The sequence below is a fragment of the Panthera onca genome, chromosome A2 (genome assembly GCF_046562875.1).
Source record: "Panthera onca isolate mPanOnc1 chromosome A2, mPanOnc1 haplotype 2, whole genome shotgun sequence".
In the NCBI taxonomy this organism is placed as follows: domain Eukaryota; kingdom Metazoa; phylum Chordata; class Mammalia; order Carnivora; family Felidae; genus Panthera; species Panthera onca.
In genome coordinates, this window is record NC_138340.1 from 119,384,665 (window position 1) to 119,402,339 (window position 17,675).

The following is a 17,675-nucleotide window of genomic DNA, read 5'->3' on the forward strand; positions in this document are numbered from 1 at the left end:
CAGTAGGCGGGGGCTGGTGGGGGCGGGAGGGGGCAAGAGCTCCCTCCCCGAAAGCTAAATACCCTAGCACATCCACTACTTTTAAGACGTCAAGGCCGCCTTCGGAGAGCCACCTGCACAGCCAACCACTGAGGCAGGTGCTTGGCAAACAGGTGACACACTTGATATTCTGACTGATAGGACAGGAGTTTCAAGACCACCGGGAACACGATCCTCCTACCAAAAACACCCCCTCTTTCGACCTGCAGCTCCCGCGCAGATGAGCAGAGGGGAAACCCCACGGAACTGCCAGGGACCAGGGGCCCGCGTGTGCCCAGGCACATGTCTCCGGGAGGACCGGGCACTCAGCCCGCACGGGAGAGGGGGGCATCTCTGCCCGGGCTGCACGCTCGCTTGGGCAGGAGGAGCTGCTGCCCGACGTGGGGCTTGTTTTTCCACGCAGTCATGCCCGGTGGGGTGGTGGTACCGCGTTTACCTTGTATCTCTTTTTACATCCAGGAACCGGGCAGGCAAAAGGCTTCTCCTCCCCTCCGTTCATGCACATCGAGCTAAGGATGGCTTCGGAGCTTATGGCGCTCTCCGTGGTCCAGGACTCATCGCTGTCTGACTCCTCGTAGTCGACCTCCTCCTCGTCGTACTCGCTGCCTGCAGGGTCAGAGAAGCGCAAGAGCCTTCAGCAGCGGTCCTAGGGCTCCCTCCAGTTTGCTCCTGCCACCCGCAGGGCAGGGAGGAATGGGTGACCACACGGGGGCCACTCCTCCTGCCCTGGGGGAACATTCCAGGCACAAAGGGACTGCCCTGGGGGCAGAGAGACCTGCGTTTCCACTAAGAGACCAGATTAAGAGCTGCCCAACGACTCCTGGCAGGCAATTAGCTGAGCAAGAACTTGACCGTGACTCCAAAGGTGCAGGGAAGGCTCTGAGGCCCAAGCCGAAGACACCCAGCCACGGCAGACACCCCTGCCCGAACACGTACACACCGGCTACGGCTGACGTTCCAATGCACAGAATTCTGTCCCCAGAAGTTCACGCGTATTAGCCTCGTAAATGCAAACACCTGCGGGAGGGGGTTACACTTGACACTGAATAGCTAGCTACACTTCAGTGGGACTTAATTTCAGATCTTTTCCTTTACAGCTCGAGCTGAGAGGACTACGAGGAAATCTGGAACTAAAAGGGGGTTACCAGAAGCTAGGGAGCGGGGGGCTGGGGGGGACCCAGAAACACCTGAAGCTCCAAACCCAACTCATGTCCGAGTACAAGTTGTAGCTCATGGAGGACCAAACACCTCCCTACCACACCTGTCCCCAGGGTCCTGTCTACACCTGTCTTTTCACAGCATTCCCTGGGAGGGCGGGCTCACCCATCCCAGTCAGACTGCTAGGATGGGAGGACGGGACTCCCTTGTGTTCCTGACGTTAAGAGCTCTGTTCGGAATTGAATTAAAAATGTGCTTCCCAAGGGGCGCCTGGTTGGCGCAGTCGGTTAAGCGTCCGACTTCAGCCAGGTCACGATCTCGCGGTCCGTGAGTTCGAGCCCCGCGTCAGGCTCTGGGCTGATGGCTCGGAGCCTGGAGCCTGTTTCCGATTCTGTGTCTCCCTCTCTCTCTGCCCCTCCCCCGTTCATGCTCTGTCTCTCTCTGTCCCAAAAATAAAATAAAAAACGTTGAAAAAAAAAATTTAAAAAAAAAAAAAAAAAAAATGTGCTTCCCAGACTTCTGTTCAGGATGGTGGGGACGGAGAACCACTTCAACAAGCAGCCGCTTTTTGCTCTTTTTTAATGAGGCCCAAAGCCATTTATGTTGAGCTTTTGCACAATACAACCCCGAAGGACATAATTCTAAAGATCATAAACAGTGTAAAATAATATGTTGACAAGTCTTAATGCATTTACAAGCCCCGTGGAATAAATAGGAATTATAGCACAACATTAATAAGAATTATATGGTAGCAATTACAGTTGTGAAATTCATCCCCCAGGTGTGAGGCTAAATTGCACCAGGGGCCTGCCTGGGTGCTCCATGGTCCGTCTCTGCTACATCAATTATTTCAACACCAAATATTGGCATTTTTATTGGGTTTCATTTTAATAGGCATTAATAAGATTGTTTGAAGAGCCAATTGAGCCAGGCACAAGGACGCCGGCCTCTGAAGCTAACACTTAAAAGGATCCACGAAGGAAGGAAGGGACTTCAGGTTGATGGCGCGCCTCTTGTGTTTCAGGCACGGTCGATGCATTATCTCATTTAACCCTGGAGAGGACTGTTGCTTTCAAAACAGGAGGAAACCGAGTCCAGTGAGGTTCAAGGGCTTATGCGCTTTCAATGAGCTATTAAGGGACACTGCTTTTTTCCCCACCGTGCCTCCCGGCCTCCACTGCCAGCTGCACTCCCTTTCGCTGGTTCTTTATCATCTACCACTCCAGAGTCCAGAGCAGTCTGTTTTGAGGCCTATTTAGAAACTCGGCTGGTGCAGAAAAATCAATTTGGCAAACGGTTTGGAATTCAACTTTCAGCTGGGTTGAAATAACTCTGGGTTTCGGTAACCCTGCTGTATTGGGCCGTGGCCCCCAGGAATAAGAGACCCGTTTGGAAATGCTTCTACGAGACAACACAGGGGTATATACTCCGCCGTGTTTCGGAGTCTGTGAGCAAATTCTGAAATCTGTTTTTAAGTAGGGCATTGTTTAGGACATTTTGCTCTTAAACAAATGCCACATGCTGGTGTCCTTTAAATTGCTTGTTAGAAGGGGCGCCTGGGTGGCGCAGTCGGTTAAGCGTCCGACTTCAGCCAGGTCACGATCTCGCGGTCCGTGAGTTCGAGCCCCGCGTCAGGCTCTGGGCTGATGGCTCGGAGCCTGGAGCCTGTTTCCGATTCTGTGTCTCCCTCTCTCTCTGCCCCTCCCCCGTTCATGCTCTGTCTCTCTCTGTCCCAAAAATAAAAAAAATAAAAAAACGTTGAAAAAAAAAAAAAAATTTAAATTGCTTGTTAGAAAACTATAAATGCTATTTCACAAAGCTCCTCCAGCAGGCTTTCGGAAAGTTCGAATGACTAATTTACCCATCTAATTGGGCTAATTTGTTAACCTGAATACCAAGAACCATGCGACATTTACAACTGGGGGGAAAAAACCTCAGACCAACTGAGGGCTTAATGAAGCCCAGCAGAAGAGAAAACTTCAAGACTCCACTGGATCAAAGGGAGCCAGCCCCTGAGGGCTGGATGCTGGGGACACAGTCGCCTGGAAACCACGCGGCATCCTGCAGGTAGGGGGACCACACAATTCATCATCCGAGCTGGGGCGCCTGTGAGGGGAAACGCCAGCCCCGGATGACAGGCGTGAAGGGGCACTGTCCCTGGCTAACTGCCCACCCCCGCCCCCCACACCCCCTGGCAAGGCACCAGTTCACCACAGGGACCGCTGGGGCGCTTTGCGAAATTAACCGGCTCCCTTGGTAGGGGATCAAGAAGCACCTGTTTACACTGAATTCTAGCCTATAACAGACATCAGTGCACGTCTTGGCTGGGCATGTCAGCTGAGTGACAAGCTACTGGCATCCGCTTTCTCTTCTGTGAAAGGGACACAAATCTCTTCCTTGCAGTTTAAGGATTAGAATTAACGCCTACAGAACGTCTGCACATAGTAAGTGCTCAAAAACGTGGAAGACAACGTAACTTCATTTTTGTGATAACGTTACATGAACACGTTGCATATGATACGTTTAGAAAGGCCTGTTGTGAAATCAAGCAAAAACTAAGATAATTCTGAAAGACATGGGAATCTCCACCAGAAAGACAAGCGCATTGCGTGGACTTCTCAGTGTGGGCAGAGCTAAGCACCTCCCCATCTACAGGGAGGTCTGGGAGCCCAGGTCTGGGGGCTTGTGTGAGCCCTGGTCTGCCACTGACAAGCTGTGTGGCCCCGGGCAAGTGACGTCACCTCTCTGATCTTTTAGACTCCTCACCTGTAAAATGGGCTAATGCTACTAACCAGCCCGTAAGGCTGCGTGAAGCATAGCTGAGTTCCTGTTTTTCAAAACAACATACCGACGGGGCGCCTGGGTGGCTCAGTCAGTTAAGCGGCCGACTTCGGCTCAGGTCACGATCTCACAGTTTGTGAGTTCAAGCCCCGCGTCGGGCTCCGTGCTGACAGCTCAGAGCCATGAGCCTGTTTTGCATTCTGTTTCCCTCGCTCTCTCTGGCCCTCCCCCACCCATGTGCTCACGTGCTCTCTCTCTCTCAAAAATAAGTAAATGTTAAAAAAGAGTTTTTTTTTTTTTTAATTTAAAACAATACACCGAGAACAATGCCTGGCATAGGATAAACATTAAAGGAGTATTTGGTACATAAACAAGTAAAACATTATAAAAATAGGTTCCTCATTTCGCCCACCGTTCCCTCGCTCTTGAGGGTACAGAAGTGTGTGTGTGTTGGCGGGGGGGGCTCTGTTGCTTATCTTAACTGTACCCCAAATGCCACCCTGTCGTCCAACAGAGCTGTGAGCAGCTGGAAGGCGAGGCCTGGTCCTCAGCTGCTGGCCGTCTTTCATTCTGCAGCCAGGGGACCTGCGGCAGGTGGGGACAGGCGCGCTCTGCTCCCAGGCCACACGCACGCACGTGCCAGCACCCGCCTGGTGCTGACATCTGGAAGACGTGCCGGCAGGGCCCGGGGTGTCCTGCAGAAAACATCTGCAAACGGCCACCGCCCTTCGTCTGCTCTCGAACATCTTTGCGCCCTAGGAAGAGCGAACCCGAAACTAAAGTCACCTCCAGAGTTACGAAAACATTTGGGCCAAGCCCCTCTCTTTTGTGCTGTATTCCTTTCCTCGCGTCTTTGCGTGGAGAAAAAATACGCCCCAGGGCGGTTCATTTGTCATGTGTGCCGCATCTGCGATTTTCAAAACGAACTTCATGAGTTCCTGGTAGCTTCCAGACCATTGCTGGAGTTGCCCCGCCCGTTACGGGAAGTGGGGCGTGGCAAAGCTGGGTCTCCCAGCAGGGGCCGCCCGACAATTTGGTCCTACATCCGATCAATTAAACCTTGTTGAGTATGAGCATGTGGGAATGTATTTATTGGAAAAGGCATGTGTGCACTAACACGTTACTGTACAAACATACGCAAATCAAAGGATGAGGATAAAAGAAGAAGTAAATGTATCATAAAAGACGGGCGCCTGGGCAGCTCAGTCGGTTAGGCGTCCGACTTCGGCTCAGGTCATGGTCTCACGGTCCGTGGGTTCGAGCCCCGCGTCGGGCTCTGTGCTGACAGCTCGGAGCCTGGAGTCTGCTTTGGACTCTGTGTGTGTCCCTCTGTCCCTCCTCCGCTCATGCTGTCTCAATCAATGAGTCAGTCAATCAAGTTCTGCTGGGGGACACCGGGTCATGGAATCAGAATCCTGGAACTTACGGGCCACTGCACCCCACACTCGGCTGGCCCACGGCGGTCTGTGCGGAGGGCTTGCCTTCTCAGCGCTACCTGGCCCAGGATCGTAAGCGGCAAAAGGTTATGGTTATCCTTTTCGTCTTCATCTTCCTTTCTTCTCCCCACTCTCGCTCTTTCCTTTCTACAGGGCAGCCCCAGATCCTCGCAAGGGCCCGTTGAAAAGGGCGAGGTGCTCAGACACAAAACAGGAAAACACCGGCCACGAACGGACAGCCCCTCCTCAACTTCATGCTTAGAGGGCCCCAAGGAAGGCTTTCTGACAAAACAGAGCGAAAGCTTACGGACCCTAATGAAGAAGAACAGGTGAAAACTGCCAGCAGGTTTGACGGATGCCAGTCGTGGCGCCCCCGTGCCCTGGGTTGTGCTACCTGGGAAACAGCGCAGGAGAACCCTCTTGGAGACATTTCCCCTGCACTTTGAAACAAACATCGGTTGGCCTGATCAGGTGTCCAAACGTGACGAACCCGTTGTTCCCTATTAGAAGAGAGTACACCCTCCCAGATCCGCGTCTCAAAAGGGAGCCCAAGAACGGAGGACACGAAAGACGGGCTGCTGAGCACTCTGGCGGACGCTAGCCCAGCCACGTCTCTGTTACGACGGTCTCTGCCTTTGCAGGTCCTCTGGCTACAACACTCCATGGCGCGGAGGGCCTGTCCTAACACGGCCTGTTCATTTCAGTCCACCGGTGGGCCGCAAGAGAAGATTTTCGGGAGGCATTTATGACACAGTAACAATGCCTGCTTTCTGTTGGCCTCCTTTTGCTTTCAGTCATTTGCTCCCCAAATTCTGGCGCTCCCCCCCCCCCCCAACCCCATGCCTAAACCTCTCTGTGTTTACTTGGACTTCTTAATAAGAATCGCAGCCAAGAACGAGCAGGTTTTGTTTTACACGCGTCGTTCTGGAACCAGAAGGAGTGGGGAGCTGCTCCTGCCGCTTAGGGTTTGGGTGCCTCCTGTGTGCCTGGTGCTTGTCCCGTAACCAACCTTCATTGCCCCAATTTAACAGAGGGGAGAGCGGGGGGTTCAGGAGGTGACGGATGTGCCGAAGGTCACCTGGCCAGAAACAGGCAGACTGGACGGGTGCGAGGGTACTTGGTCCCAACCCTCGTGCTCCTTTCTTTTCAAATTGAACATCCCCTGCATGACGGATCAAGACGTGACACACAAAACAAGGCCCTGGAGAGACCGGAGAGGAAGGAAAGGGGACGCATCGTCGTGTGGAGTCACAGCCGCTCGTGGGGTGCACACGGGAGTGTGTGGGAAGCACTGGGCTCGTACACCAAGTGGTTTCAACCCTGCCCTCCCAGGGTGGGCACAGTCGAAGTCTTCCAAAGAGAAGCTACATGAGCTGGTTTTTCAGATTCTGCTTTGTCTTAGATACTATGACTTTTAAAATGCCACCGGTCAGTGTGAGAGTTTCTCCAAGAAAATGTCATTTCACCGCGCCCTGCCCACATAAACACTGGCTGCCAGTGGTCTGCCTCGGGCTGACTTTTCTATCGTCACCATCCACACTGCACAATCCCCACGCGGGGCCTGCGGTGGGCAGGACAGCAGCCAAGAGAGGCAACCCCGAGAGCCCCATTTTGGCATCTCAGTTTGGGGAGGAGCACAACCTAGCAGAGAGGGTTTCATGATAAGGCAATTACCATTCTGCAGGATTGCCAGAAAGATCCTACCGGTGGTTGGCAAAGGAAGTAAAAACCAGAGCCTTTCTCATGCATCACATGAGAAAGCGAGGTGGTCCAGAGCCTCTGCACACACACACACACACACACACACACACACACAGAGATTCACCCACCTGGACCCACATCACTGCCCAGGAGCCCTGCTGAGTGCCTCTGGCAAGCTCACTGTCACTCGCCCCAGGAGCCACTTCAAATCTTGTCTACTCCCCTCCAACCTCTGCCCATCTGTCCTTTGCTTACCCCTTTAGCCTGTGCACATGGCCTGCTCTCCACTGGAGCACCCACAGTGTTCTCATTCCTTGTATTCATAAACATAAAACACTGACACACAGATAGATGAAAACAAGTCAACCTTTTCCAGAAACCCAGCATACCCCATTTTCCCTATAATGCAGATCATTAATATTCATGCACAAGTGCTAACTGCAGTGACAGCAAATTAAAACTCTCCTGGGGTGTCAAATTCTGGCAAATACATTAGCAAAGAGTCGCCTGCCTTATAGATTTATCATTATAAATTAGCTTTAATTGGTACTGACCCAATTTATAGAAGCTACAGCAACAATCGTCTAAATGAATTGGCAACATTATGATGACCATGGAAGACACGCTAATGGCTGGGGACTATGTGCCGAGCCTCGAAAGTTCTTGACCTCCTTGCTCCTGGCCTCAGCTTATTCCTGGATGTCATCCTCCCCCAACTGCTCCTTAACTATGCAAATGGTCCTGGCTCTCCAAGCCAGAAGCAACCTTTCCCTCATAGGACTCAACACTTTCTAACTTACTTGGAGGTGCCTGGCCATTATCTTTGATAATCTGCCCAGTGCTGTGGTTGCACTTAAGGAGCCAAAGACATGAGCTTGTTGGATGAATTAATGAGGGAATATACTTCTCTGGCTCTAGTAGAAGGGGACCCCATATTATACAGCTCTTGACCTCCTACAGTCTTAAAAAAAGAAAAAGTGAGGGGCGCCTGGGTGGCTCAGTTAAACATCCGACGTTGGCTCAGGTCATGATCTCAAGACTCATGAGTTCGAGCCCTACATCAGGCTCTGTGCTGACAGCTCGGAGCCGGGAGCCTGGAGCCTGTTTCAGATTCTGTGTCTCTCTCTCTCTCTCTCTCTCTCTCTCTCTCTGCCCCTCCTCCACTCACATTCTGTCTCTCTCTCTCTCTCTCCTTCAAAAATAAAAAAAACATTAAACAAATTGTTTTTTAAAGTGAATATATTATCTTACTTGCCTTTTAAAACCCTCTAATGACTTCCCATATCAAGGAGCAACCCGATGCCTCATCATGACCTTATTCCATGTCATAGCTGCTTGGAACTTTATTATCTGAAGGACTTCTTCTCCTACCCTGGAGGGGTCCCCTTGCCAACTGAGGGCTCCAGCTGGGCATACTTTTCTGGGTCCCCAATCTCCCAGCTCTTCATGCTGGTTGGAGGAGAAAGAAACTGCCCCCCGAAACAAAATACCATTTCCTCCTTTATTGTCCCCAGCTCTTGGCTATTTTTCAGGACAAATGGGCACTGAGAAATAACATCCCATACATGTGAAACTAACGTAACGTTGTGTGTCAACCATAAGAAAAAATGGCAATGTCTCTTCAGTACAGCCCAGATTTCAGCAATATCCACCCCCTGCCTTTCTGCATCCCATTAGGAATTCCACTCTTTTACCTTTGGGGGAGAGTAAAAGGACTTATTTTCCCTTAGCCTTCGAGTGGTTGCTCAAGAGTCATAGAGATTTAACATAAAAGTTTTCTGTGACAATTGGCTGCTCTGGAGACCTACCCCCGATGCAGAGTCGTAGTGTTTTCAAAATGCATACTGTGACCCAGAAGTGAGTCATACAATCAATTTGGTGGGGCATTAAAGAAATAAAATAAAGACAGAATGGAATAGAAAGTGTCAGAGTCTAAGAAGTCTTCATAAAACTTGTCTCAGGTGTGCATCTCAATTTAAAATATAGTTCTTAACTATGTGTCACGCTAAAAAAGCTTAAGGCTATTTTTGACCATTAGCATCTCAGTTTATAGAACTTCTAACTAAAAGAACCATTTCATCCAGATTAGAAAACCACCAAACAATTTTAACCAACATTTAAGTAGGATGTAAAACAGGTCAAAAGAGAAGAGAAAGGTCATTTTTGGTGACCGTCACCAAGGTATTGTGTCAGCTGGCAGGAACCTACAATCTACCTGAGAACGTGGGCTGTTGGCAAGCCAACCTCAGGACCATCTGGAGGGCACACATAGACGGGGGGCCAACAGGTGAAATAGGAAAGTGACAGGTGTATACAACGGGCACCAAGTATGAAGACAGTTCGTCACAAAACGAAAAAGATTGTGGTACCCTTTATGACTGCATCCCACCATGATCTTGGTCAATGCTCTCGGGGACAATCTCTGTTTTCAGAGTAGGCGCATCCGGTTCTAAAGAATGGCACAAGCCATTCACAGACCTTGTGCTGAACTAAGAAGGGTCACCCACGGTACCCTGGACTCTGCCCGGTCTGTCATCAAGTTGCCGAACAGAATGGGTTCTCAGAGTTTCAAATCAGCCAAGCTAAGTAGGGCAGGTAGCAAGCACAGGCCTGTGAGTGGTGAGTGGGCCTTCTGGAGCCAATGCTTTGGGCCAGACCCAGAGAATCACAACTGCCCTGAACCAGGAAGGAGCTGGAGCCAAACTCAGGAAAGAGAGACCTAAGTGTGTCCAAGGGCAGTGGGGAGATCCGCCTTCCCCATCACCCTGATCGGCTCACTGGGAAATCACCGTCACAGGGGAAGTTCTCCTTATTCCCTGCAGCATCCCCAGCACCGAGCACAGCGCCTGGCCTCAGTGCGCCTTAGCTCGTCTTTGTAAAATGAACGAAATCCACAGGAGAGACCCCTGCACCGGAAGAACATTTGCTGTGTGCGTAATGTGCACATCTTGTACTTCGTGATTATGCTTCTTTAAAACACAATGCCATCTGTGCATGATGTAACGAAGGGACGCGTGATGACGACATTAGGGATGACCTTGGATCTGGGGATCTGCGAGACGCACATCCTCCAGTTAACCCTGATGAGCACGGCTCCAAGACCAAACCCAACCCCGTGCAGAGGCTGTGTGGGAAGGCAGGTGGCTCAGGGGCTTGGGAGCAGGCTGCCTGCATTAGGATTCTGGCTCTGCCATCGCTAGCCTCATTTCACCTCTCTCTACCTCCTTTCTGTTATTGGTGAAACTGAAAAAAACACTAGGGTTGACCTCACACAGCTACCGGGAAGACCGTACGGTTCAGCATGGATAAGGTGATCAGATTAATTTCTGGCACATAGTTGTGTATATATTAGCACTAGCTGGAATTATTATTTTAATCAGTAACTAAAATTGTCTAGACTTGGGCGCCTGGGTGGCTCAGGCGGTGAAGCGTCTGGCTTCGGCTCAGGTCATGATCTCATGGTCCGTGGGTTCGAGCCCCGCGTCGGGCTCTGTGCTGACAGCTCGGAACCTGGAACCTGCTTTGGATTCTGTGTCTACCTTCTCTTTGCCCCTCCCCCACTCATGCTTGCTCATACTCTCTCTCTCAAAAATAAATAAACTTTAAAAAAGTCTCAATTTGAAAGAAATGACATAGGCTAGACAAATCCTAACAAGAAATCACCTGGTTACAGTCATCTGCCTAAAATGCACAGACAAAAATACCCGTACTCTGCATTTCCAATACAACGGATCGAGGTACTGATTTCTAATGCTGTCGGGGGGAAAAAAATAGAACGCTGATTTGGGATAAGACCGCTGAACTGACTTTTGTTAATTGGTTCACCGTACTGGAGACCCGGGGATGAAAAGGACAAAGACTCTCTGCCCTCGAGGCGTGCAGTGAGGATGTGGGCACCCCCAGTAGTCTGTCGTCACACCTCAGACTCCTCCTCTGGGGAAATGACCTGCTTCTAAAAACATGAACTCTGGGGGGCCCTGGGTGGCTCAGCTGGTTAAGAGTCTGACTCCGGCTCAGGCCGTGCTCTCCTGGTTTGTGCGTTCGAGCCCTGCGTCAGGCTCTCTGCCGGCAGACGCACTGAGCCTGCTTTAGCTACTCTGTCTCCCTCCTCCCCCTTCTCCCTTTCTCTCTCTCAAAAATAAAAAAAACATTAAAAACATTATTAAAAACATAAAAACACAAACTCGGCAAACAGTAGGGGGCGGGAGGATCTCTTGAGCCCAGCACAGCCTCTCCGTGCAGTACAGGCACCTGCGACAGCTGACGATCGGTGTGGGGTCTTGCCTTCGAACTCCGAAATACGGTGTGCTGTGTTCACAGAGCGCACACCTACAGACGGGGGTGAGTGTTTTTGTGCCGAGAGAGGGCTCGAAGAAGAGGGCTGGGAAGGAGAGGATGACGGATACTGAGGAAAAAGCCTGCAATCACTGAGCTGAGAAATAATTGGGGTCCGCCGGCAGGAACCAGTTTCCACTGCACCGGAGTAACGGTCCCTTTCCAGACACAGCCGATGACAGGGAAACGCACCACAACAGAAAATAAGTTATTCCTCTGGGGAATAATGTCATGGGAGTCACTGAAAGTTCACACAAATCTCCGAGATCTCCCATAAAAGCTCAGTTTCACACTTTGTCCCATGTGGAAACTACAGCCTGTGCCGCGTGAAAAACGAGTTTTATGAGAGTACTTCTGATTTTTAAGAAGGCTATTTGGCTTCGTAACAAGGCAGCTTCCTGAAAGCACCAGTGATGTCGTTTTTTTTACATACTGCCCCTATCAGGCCGGCTTCAGACTCATCAGGGCCGCGTTAAAATCCGGCGGAACGTTACGCGTGGGACAAACCTTGACAACAGCGATCGGGAGGGAGAAACTGCAGGGGCAAGAACTTCCCAGCCAAAGAGATCGTTTTGGACATGTTATAAAAGCGAGTCAGACTTTTTCCACTCCGGACATGATAATAAAGGCTCGGGTGAGAAGCAGACAACGTGGCCTTGTCTGTTCCTAGCTCCGCCCATAGCTCCACCCACCCCCTACGAGCTGATTTACTAGGCTTTTCCTACGCTCCCGGGGACAGGGCGCCATGGAGTGACTCCCCCTCCCACCCATGGCACTTTGCTTTTTATTTCTATTTCTTTGGCAACATCTCACAGGGTCACAAGAGGACACCGTGGAGCCTGACAGCGTGCGTCCCGGCGCTGGCTCCTTCAGTGACTCACTAGGTGACCTTGGGCCATTCACTCAGGTCCTCCTGGGCACAGCACCCACGGCAGGGGGCTAAATGAGTTAATACACACATAGGTGCTTCAACCAGCACCCGCCATTTAGCAACAACTATCTGCTGTTGGCGTTTTCACGGGCTGAGCAGACATGCGACTTCACAAACTGAAACGTCCATCAGGCCAATGGACGATGCTCAGCTGCTTTTGAAGATCTTGGGTCACTGACAGACCCCAGGAGCCGCAGAAGTCAACAAAGCTGCCCACTGGCACGTGCATGGCCGTGGCTGGCTCCCGTGCTCTCGCCTCTCGCCCTTGGCTTGCTCCGGCCTGCTTGGGTTTGACCTATGCTGGGACGTGCTTCAGCAGCCCTGCACCTGGCCACCACACCTCCAGATTCATCCACCCCGAGCGCGGTTCATGGTCAACCCCATTGGGGTTTCTCTAGCCTTCCACCCTGGACAAGCATGTGGAATAGGCTGCTCCGGCCTGACTCCCTCAACTCCCCTGACATATGACACGTGTTGTGGGACAAAGACACGACGCTACTTCCTCAGAGGACGACGACCTTCTTCTCTAAGGTGGACACAGCTGATTTGAGAAATGGCTTTGAGCTTTCCCTGTTGCCGAGACACAGAAGCATCAACTCTGGCCACGGGAGGTGGCCCGGTGATAAGAGCGAGGCCCCGGGACTCGGACTGCCAAAATTCACGTCCTGTTTGCCGGATCTTGGGCGACTTACCTCCTTTCAGGCCCCAGTTACCTCAGTGAAAAATGAGAACCGCATGGGGCGCCTGGGGGGCTCAGTCGGTTAAGCGTCCGACTCCGGCTCAGGTCATGATCTCGCGGTCCGTGAGTTCAAGCCCTGTGTTGGGCTCTGTGCTGACAGCTCAGAGCCTGGAGCCTGCTTCGGATTCTGTGTCTCCCTCTCTCCCTGCCCCTCCCTCATTCATGCTATGTCTGTCTCAGAAATAAATAAATATAAAAAAAAAAAAAGGACTACAGCAGTGTCTATGTGCCCACTGGTAAGAACTGGGCCAGGGCACAGAACAGGCTTTCCGCAGGGCCCGGCAGAGAACAGGGTGGATGGTCACATGCACTGGTAGCACGAGGTCTTTCTTCCTTGCCCAGAACAGAGGGGGGTGGACTCTTTTCCTTTCCTCCATCTTTGTCCCCTCTTCAACTACAGGGTCTCTCTGGACACAAGCATCATTAGACTGCAAATCCCGACTCGCAGGCTGCCTCTCCTCAGCGTGTTTACGGTAAGTCGTGTCTAACAGAACGACGCCATATAAACGCCACGGGGCGAAAAACAAGAGGCGTCCCCCTGGTTTAGTAACAAGACTAAAGGTTTATGATCAGCTATCTACTGAAGGCTGGAAACAGGAATAGTCCTGGCCCCAATAAACCACATCTATCGGTCCCCAGGCAAGCAGCAACAGACATAAGGAAAGACCTGTCATCCCGCCCAAACCCCCACACGGAAACGTGACGGGTGATGTATTTACAAGCCGGACTCCGAAATCACCAGGTGCTTCGGTTCTGTTCTGCCTGAACTGCCCATGGCCGGTCGGATGGGAATCTATCTGTATGACAATGGATGAAGATGACGCTGTTATTTCGGAGACTTTAGACATCTGTGTCCTGATGGCACCAACATGGAGGAGCAGACGCCGTGGCATCGGCTTGGCTTCTCCCATTCTTCGCGCCCGGCCTCCCCCGCTTCCGAGATACGTTATCAAACCGAAGCAGGGGCTTCTATTTGGGTCACTTCCTGGTGTGCTAATCCCCCCGAGAGAGCTGGCGGGCTGCTTTCTGGCTTCTTTTCCAGAATCCTGTCCAGGAGAGGGCAGGCCAGGAAGATGCCCCACCCGCCATCTTTGACATGGGTAGGAAGTAGGCTTTGCCCATAAAAAGCAAAAAACAGAAACACAGTGACAAAAGACCAAGGTCCTTTTGCCCATTTTCTTCTCTTTTAGAGCTGGGAAACGGCATTTCTAGCAAGATCTGACCCTCTGTGCAAAATATAAAGGAGAAATGGTGAATTTCTGGGTCTCCTCTTCCGAGAGCCTCCACTAACGGGCCCCACCTCGCTAATCTCATTTAAAAAAGCACCCCTTGTCCCAATTAGTTCCCCTCCCCTGGGACCTTACAGGGGGTGTTTTCCACTCCTCTGACCCTCCAGTCTCCCTCGGCTCCCGCTCTTCTGCCCCTGTTCCAGCCCCTACCTGCCCCTTTCATGTACATCTTTCAGCTGTTTTCAGTTCCAGAAGAGTCCGGACTTGGCTTGTATGCTTCCCTCCTACACTTACAAATCCCGAGTACACCATCAGTACCTACTTTCCGACTGATTTTAAAATGCCCAAGCTGGACCTTTAGAGAATGTCATCACTGAGTCACAAAACGATAACATTTCAAGCCTGGAAAGGACCTCCGATATTCTGCGCCGACCTCCCCTCCGACAGAGGACCACCCTGCATCGATGCCCGGGGAGGTGACCTGTCCCTGGGCACATACTCAGCGCGAGTCCCGACGGGGGCGAAAGTCTGCCACCCAGGTCTGAGTCTCCTGTCTTGTCAGCGGCTTTCATGGGCCGAGGAAGTGGGAACCCCAGCCCTTGCAAGCCAGGTGATCGAGACCTCCCTCACCTCACAGATCCTGAGCCATAAAAGCTGTTCAAGGCTTATGACCAGAAATGGGCTCGGGACACACACTCAGTCTTCTGATACCATGTCTGCCCAAAGAGGTTGCCTATCTACTTTTCAGAAGGTGACGCTGGAAGAATTAAGTTCTTTTCAAAACTACCGGCCGTTAACAGTGCTTCCTAGGTAGCTCCGACGGAGTTCAGGCGCTCCCCGGCCATGATCTGCACACACAGAGGCAGCTTCGTGGCTATACAAGGGATAAGAGGTTTAAACCCTTCTCTTAAACCGTTACTCTAACATCAAGGTAGAGGTTGGGTCCTGAGGGGAAAATGAAGGTGAGAATTCTTCTTTCTAAGTTCTCGCATCACTGAGTCACTTCACGGCCCCGTCCTCCTCCTCCACTGTGTTTGATTTGTGGCCAGCACTAAATCCAAATGGCCCGTTTTTCAAATCAGCCCTGGCCCAGAGACATAAAGGTCGACCTTGAAGAAGCAAACCCAGTCCTGCGTGCCAGAGGGGTTGTGGTATTTGTAATTCGACTATTACAACCCTTAGCCTACCTCCCATTTTCCAGCGGGGGCCTCCTACTTCCTCCCTGGCATTGTTTTGCTCCGTAAGGAGAATGCACTTGATCCAAAGACAAACCCAGCGACCCCTGGCAAGGCCTGTAAGTTCTACGTCATCCACAGATTTCCTCAGGGGCGAATGTGTGTGTCGCAGACCAACAAGGGATGTGTTTTCCAGTTGCCTCAATGAGGATGAATGGACAGATATTCAGCAAACCTCTGGGGAGACGCAAGGAAACCTCTGGAATGGGCATTATCATCAGAGCCCACGCCACCGGCACGGGTGGCATTTGTAAATTTCGGGCTCTCTCAGGGGCACAATTTTCAAGTTTCGGCCGTCCACGAGACACGCTTTATAGGCCTGCGGTTTTCTGAAAAGTCAACGCTCAGCAAGCCAAACCCCAAATGTAAATGATGTGACGGTCTCAATCTTTTGGAAGCGGGTTCTACCTGAGCTGACTATCAAACAGCGATCCCGTGACACGCACACACGCAGGTCACGGGATCAAAGACGGGGACAAAAGTCGACTGGTGCTATCGCATGTGCCTTGTCCTGCAATCCTCCAGAAAATCCAGTTGAACTACTTCTAAGGGGCGAAGGCAACTTGTTGCGATGTCATCACGCGAGGTGCCGTTGAGGCTTTATAGCTCGAGTGCCCGCAGTCTCTGGCGGTCGTTCTGCACTCTTACATAAATGCGTCCCCCAGCACCCCCAAACTCCACTCTCCACAGAAACGGGCTTTTCAATAACGAACAGCCGGCTCTGTTCCACAGAGCACAGGAAAAACATGATAAACCTAAGTCGCACGGCCTTGGCTGTAAACATATTCTTACCCAAGATTTCTGTATAAACAAAACACGAGCTATTAACCACTTGCAGAACAACAACCAAAAAATGCGCCGGGTTTCCTGCAATTAAGCTGCAATGTTTTACAGTGTCATTTTATTTATAACTGAAAAAGAGTAAATAAATAAATATATAAAAAGTCCAGCAGACCCCTCCCGCCAAAGGCTTATTCTGCAAATTAACTTTGCAGTAATAAAACGTGTGCCAGCTGGAATCCTTCCCCGGTGCTCTGTGGCACAGACAGCCAAAGCAGGTATACGGCTGAGAAAAAACAAAGTAGGGCATTTTCCACCTTCAGCCAGGGATGTTAATTGAACTTTGGCAAATGTTTAAAGATTTCTCTCTCCATGTACAAGCAAGAATTAAAAACAGTTGAGCTGGGGAAAATGAACATCTGTTACTGCCTTACGCTCACAACCACAATGAAAAACATTCATGATTAAAGCGATTTTGCTTCCCTGCTCGTTAGATCTGTAATCTTGGGTTAAAAATATAAATGCAGAGGCTCCTTATTGTCTTTGGGGCTTTCTTCTCATGGCTGCTTGTAAAAAAGGTAGTTTACGCTGGGCTGCATTTTTTCCCTTCGGAAGAACAATACCAGGAAACAGATTTGCGTGGAAAGATAGGGGATGACAACAGACAGCACCTACGCAATCGAGGCTCGTTTTATGAAGCTATGAAACAGTAGTCAAGAAGTGTTTTATATTTGGGAGTTAAATACACTTTACAGCTGTGTAAAAAACCAGAGCCATTTTGGACTGAACATAAACATTCCAATGTCTACGAGGTTTACCTCTTTCTGTTGAGCAAGCCGGGCAGGCTTCTATCAACTTGGAGGGATTTGTGTGTTAAACACGACGGCGCCGAAAAGCCTTCCACACCAAGTCATTTCCCCTTCGACACGCAGACGTTTCATCAAGAAAATCAAATGTGCTTCCATACGTGCACCATGGCTACTGAAATAACCTCCCAACTGAGACGCCAGCGGCCTCTGGTCTCGCGCCCTCCAAACCCGTCCTCCTTCCTCTGCCAGATGAACATTCTCGGAAATCGCTGCGATCCCGAAGATCATTCTTCTCTGATTGCATTACTTACCTTTCGTATGAAAAATGTCTCCCCGCTGCCAACTCTATTAAACACGAATTCCCCAGCCTAGCGTTTGAGGCTGTTATATCTGTGTGTACGCTTTGTGAACCCGGTACAGCCACCAAACTGGTGCATCAACTGTGACAGGTCCCCACACCGTCTCCATGCTATCTGGGCACGGTTCGGGGGCTTGGAGTCCA

At 50.9% G+C, this 17,675-nt stretch overlaps 1 protein-coding gene across 3 annotated transcripts in view; it reads right to left on the bottom strand.

Annotated features, from left to right (window-relative positions):
* JAZF1 (JAZF zinc finger 1) overlaps positions 1-17,675 on the bottom strand; it is a 343,720-nt gene that overhangs the window by 7,650 nt on the left and 318,395 nt on the right. For 2 of the 3 annotated variants that reach the window (XM_060632790.3, XM_060632791.3), the window contains exon 4: positions 476-645. In XM_060632790.3, coding sequence (XP_060488773.1) covers positions 476-645 — 170 coding nt within the window. Of the gene's footprint in view, positions 1-475; positions 646-4,440; positions 4,734-17,675 lie in introns of those variants that run through there. The other variant, XM_060632792.3, reaches the window with a different exon arrangement.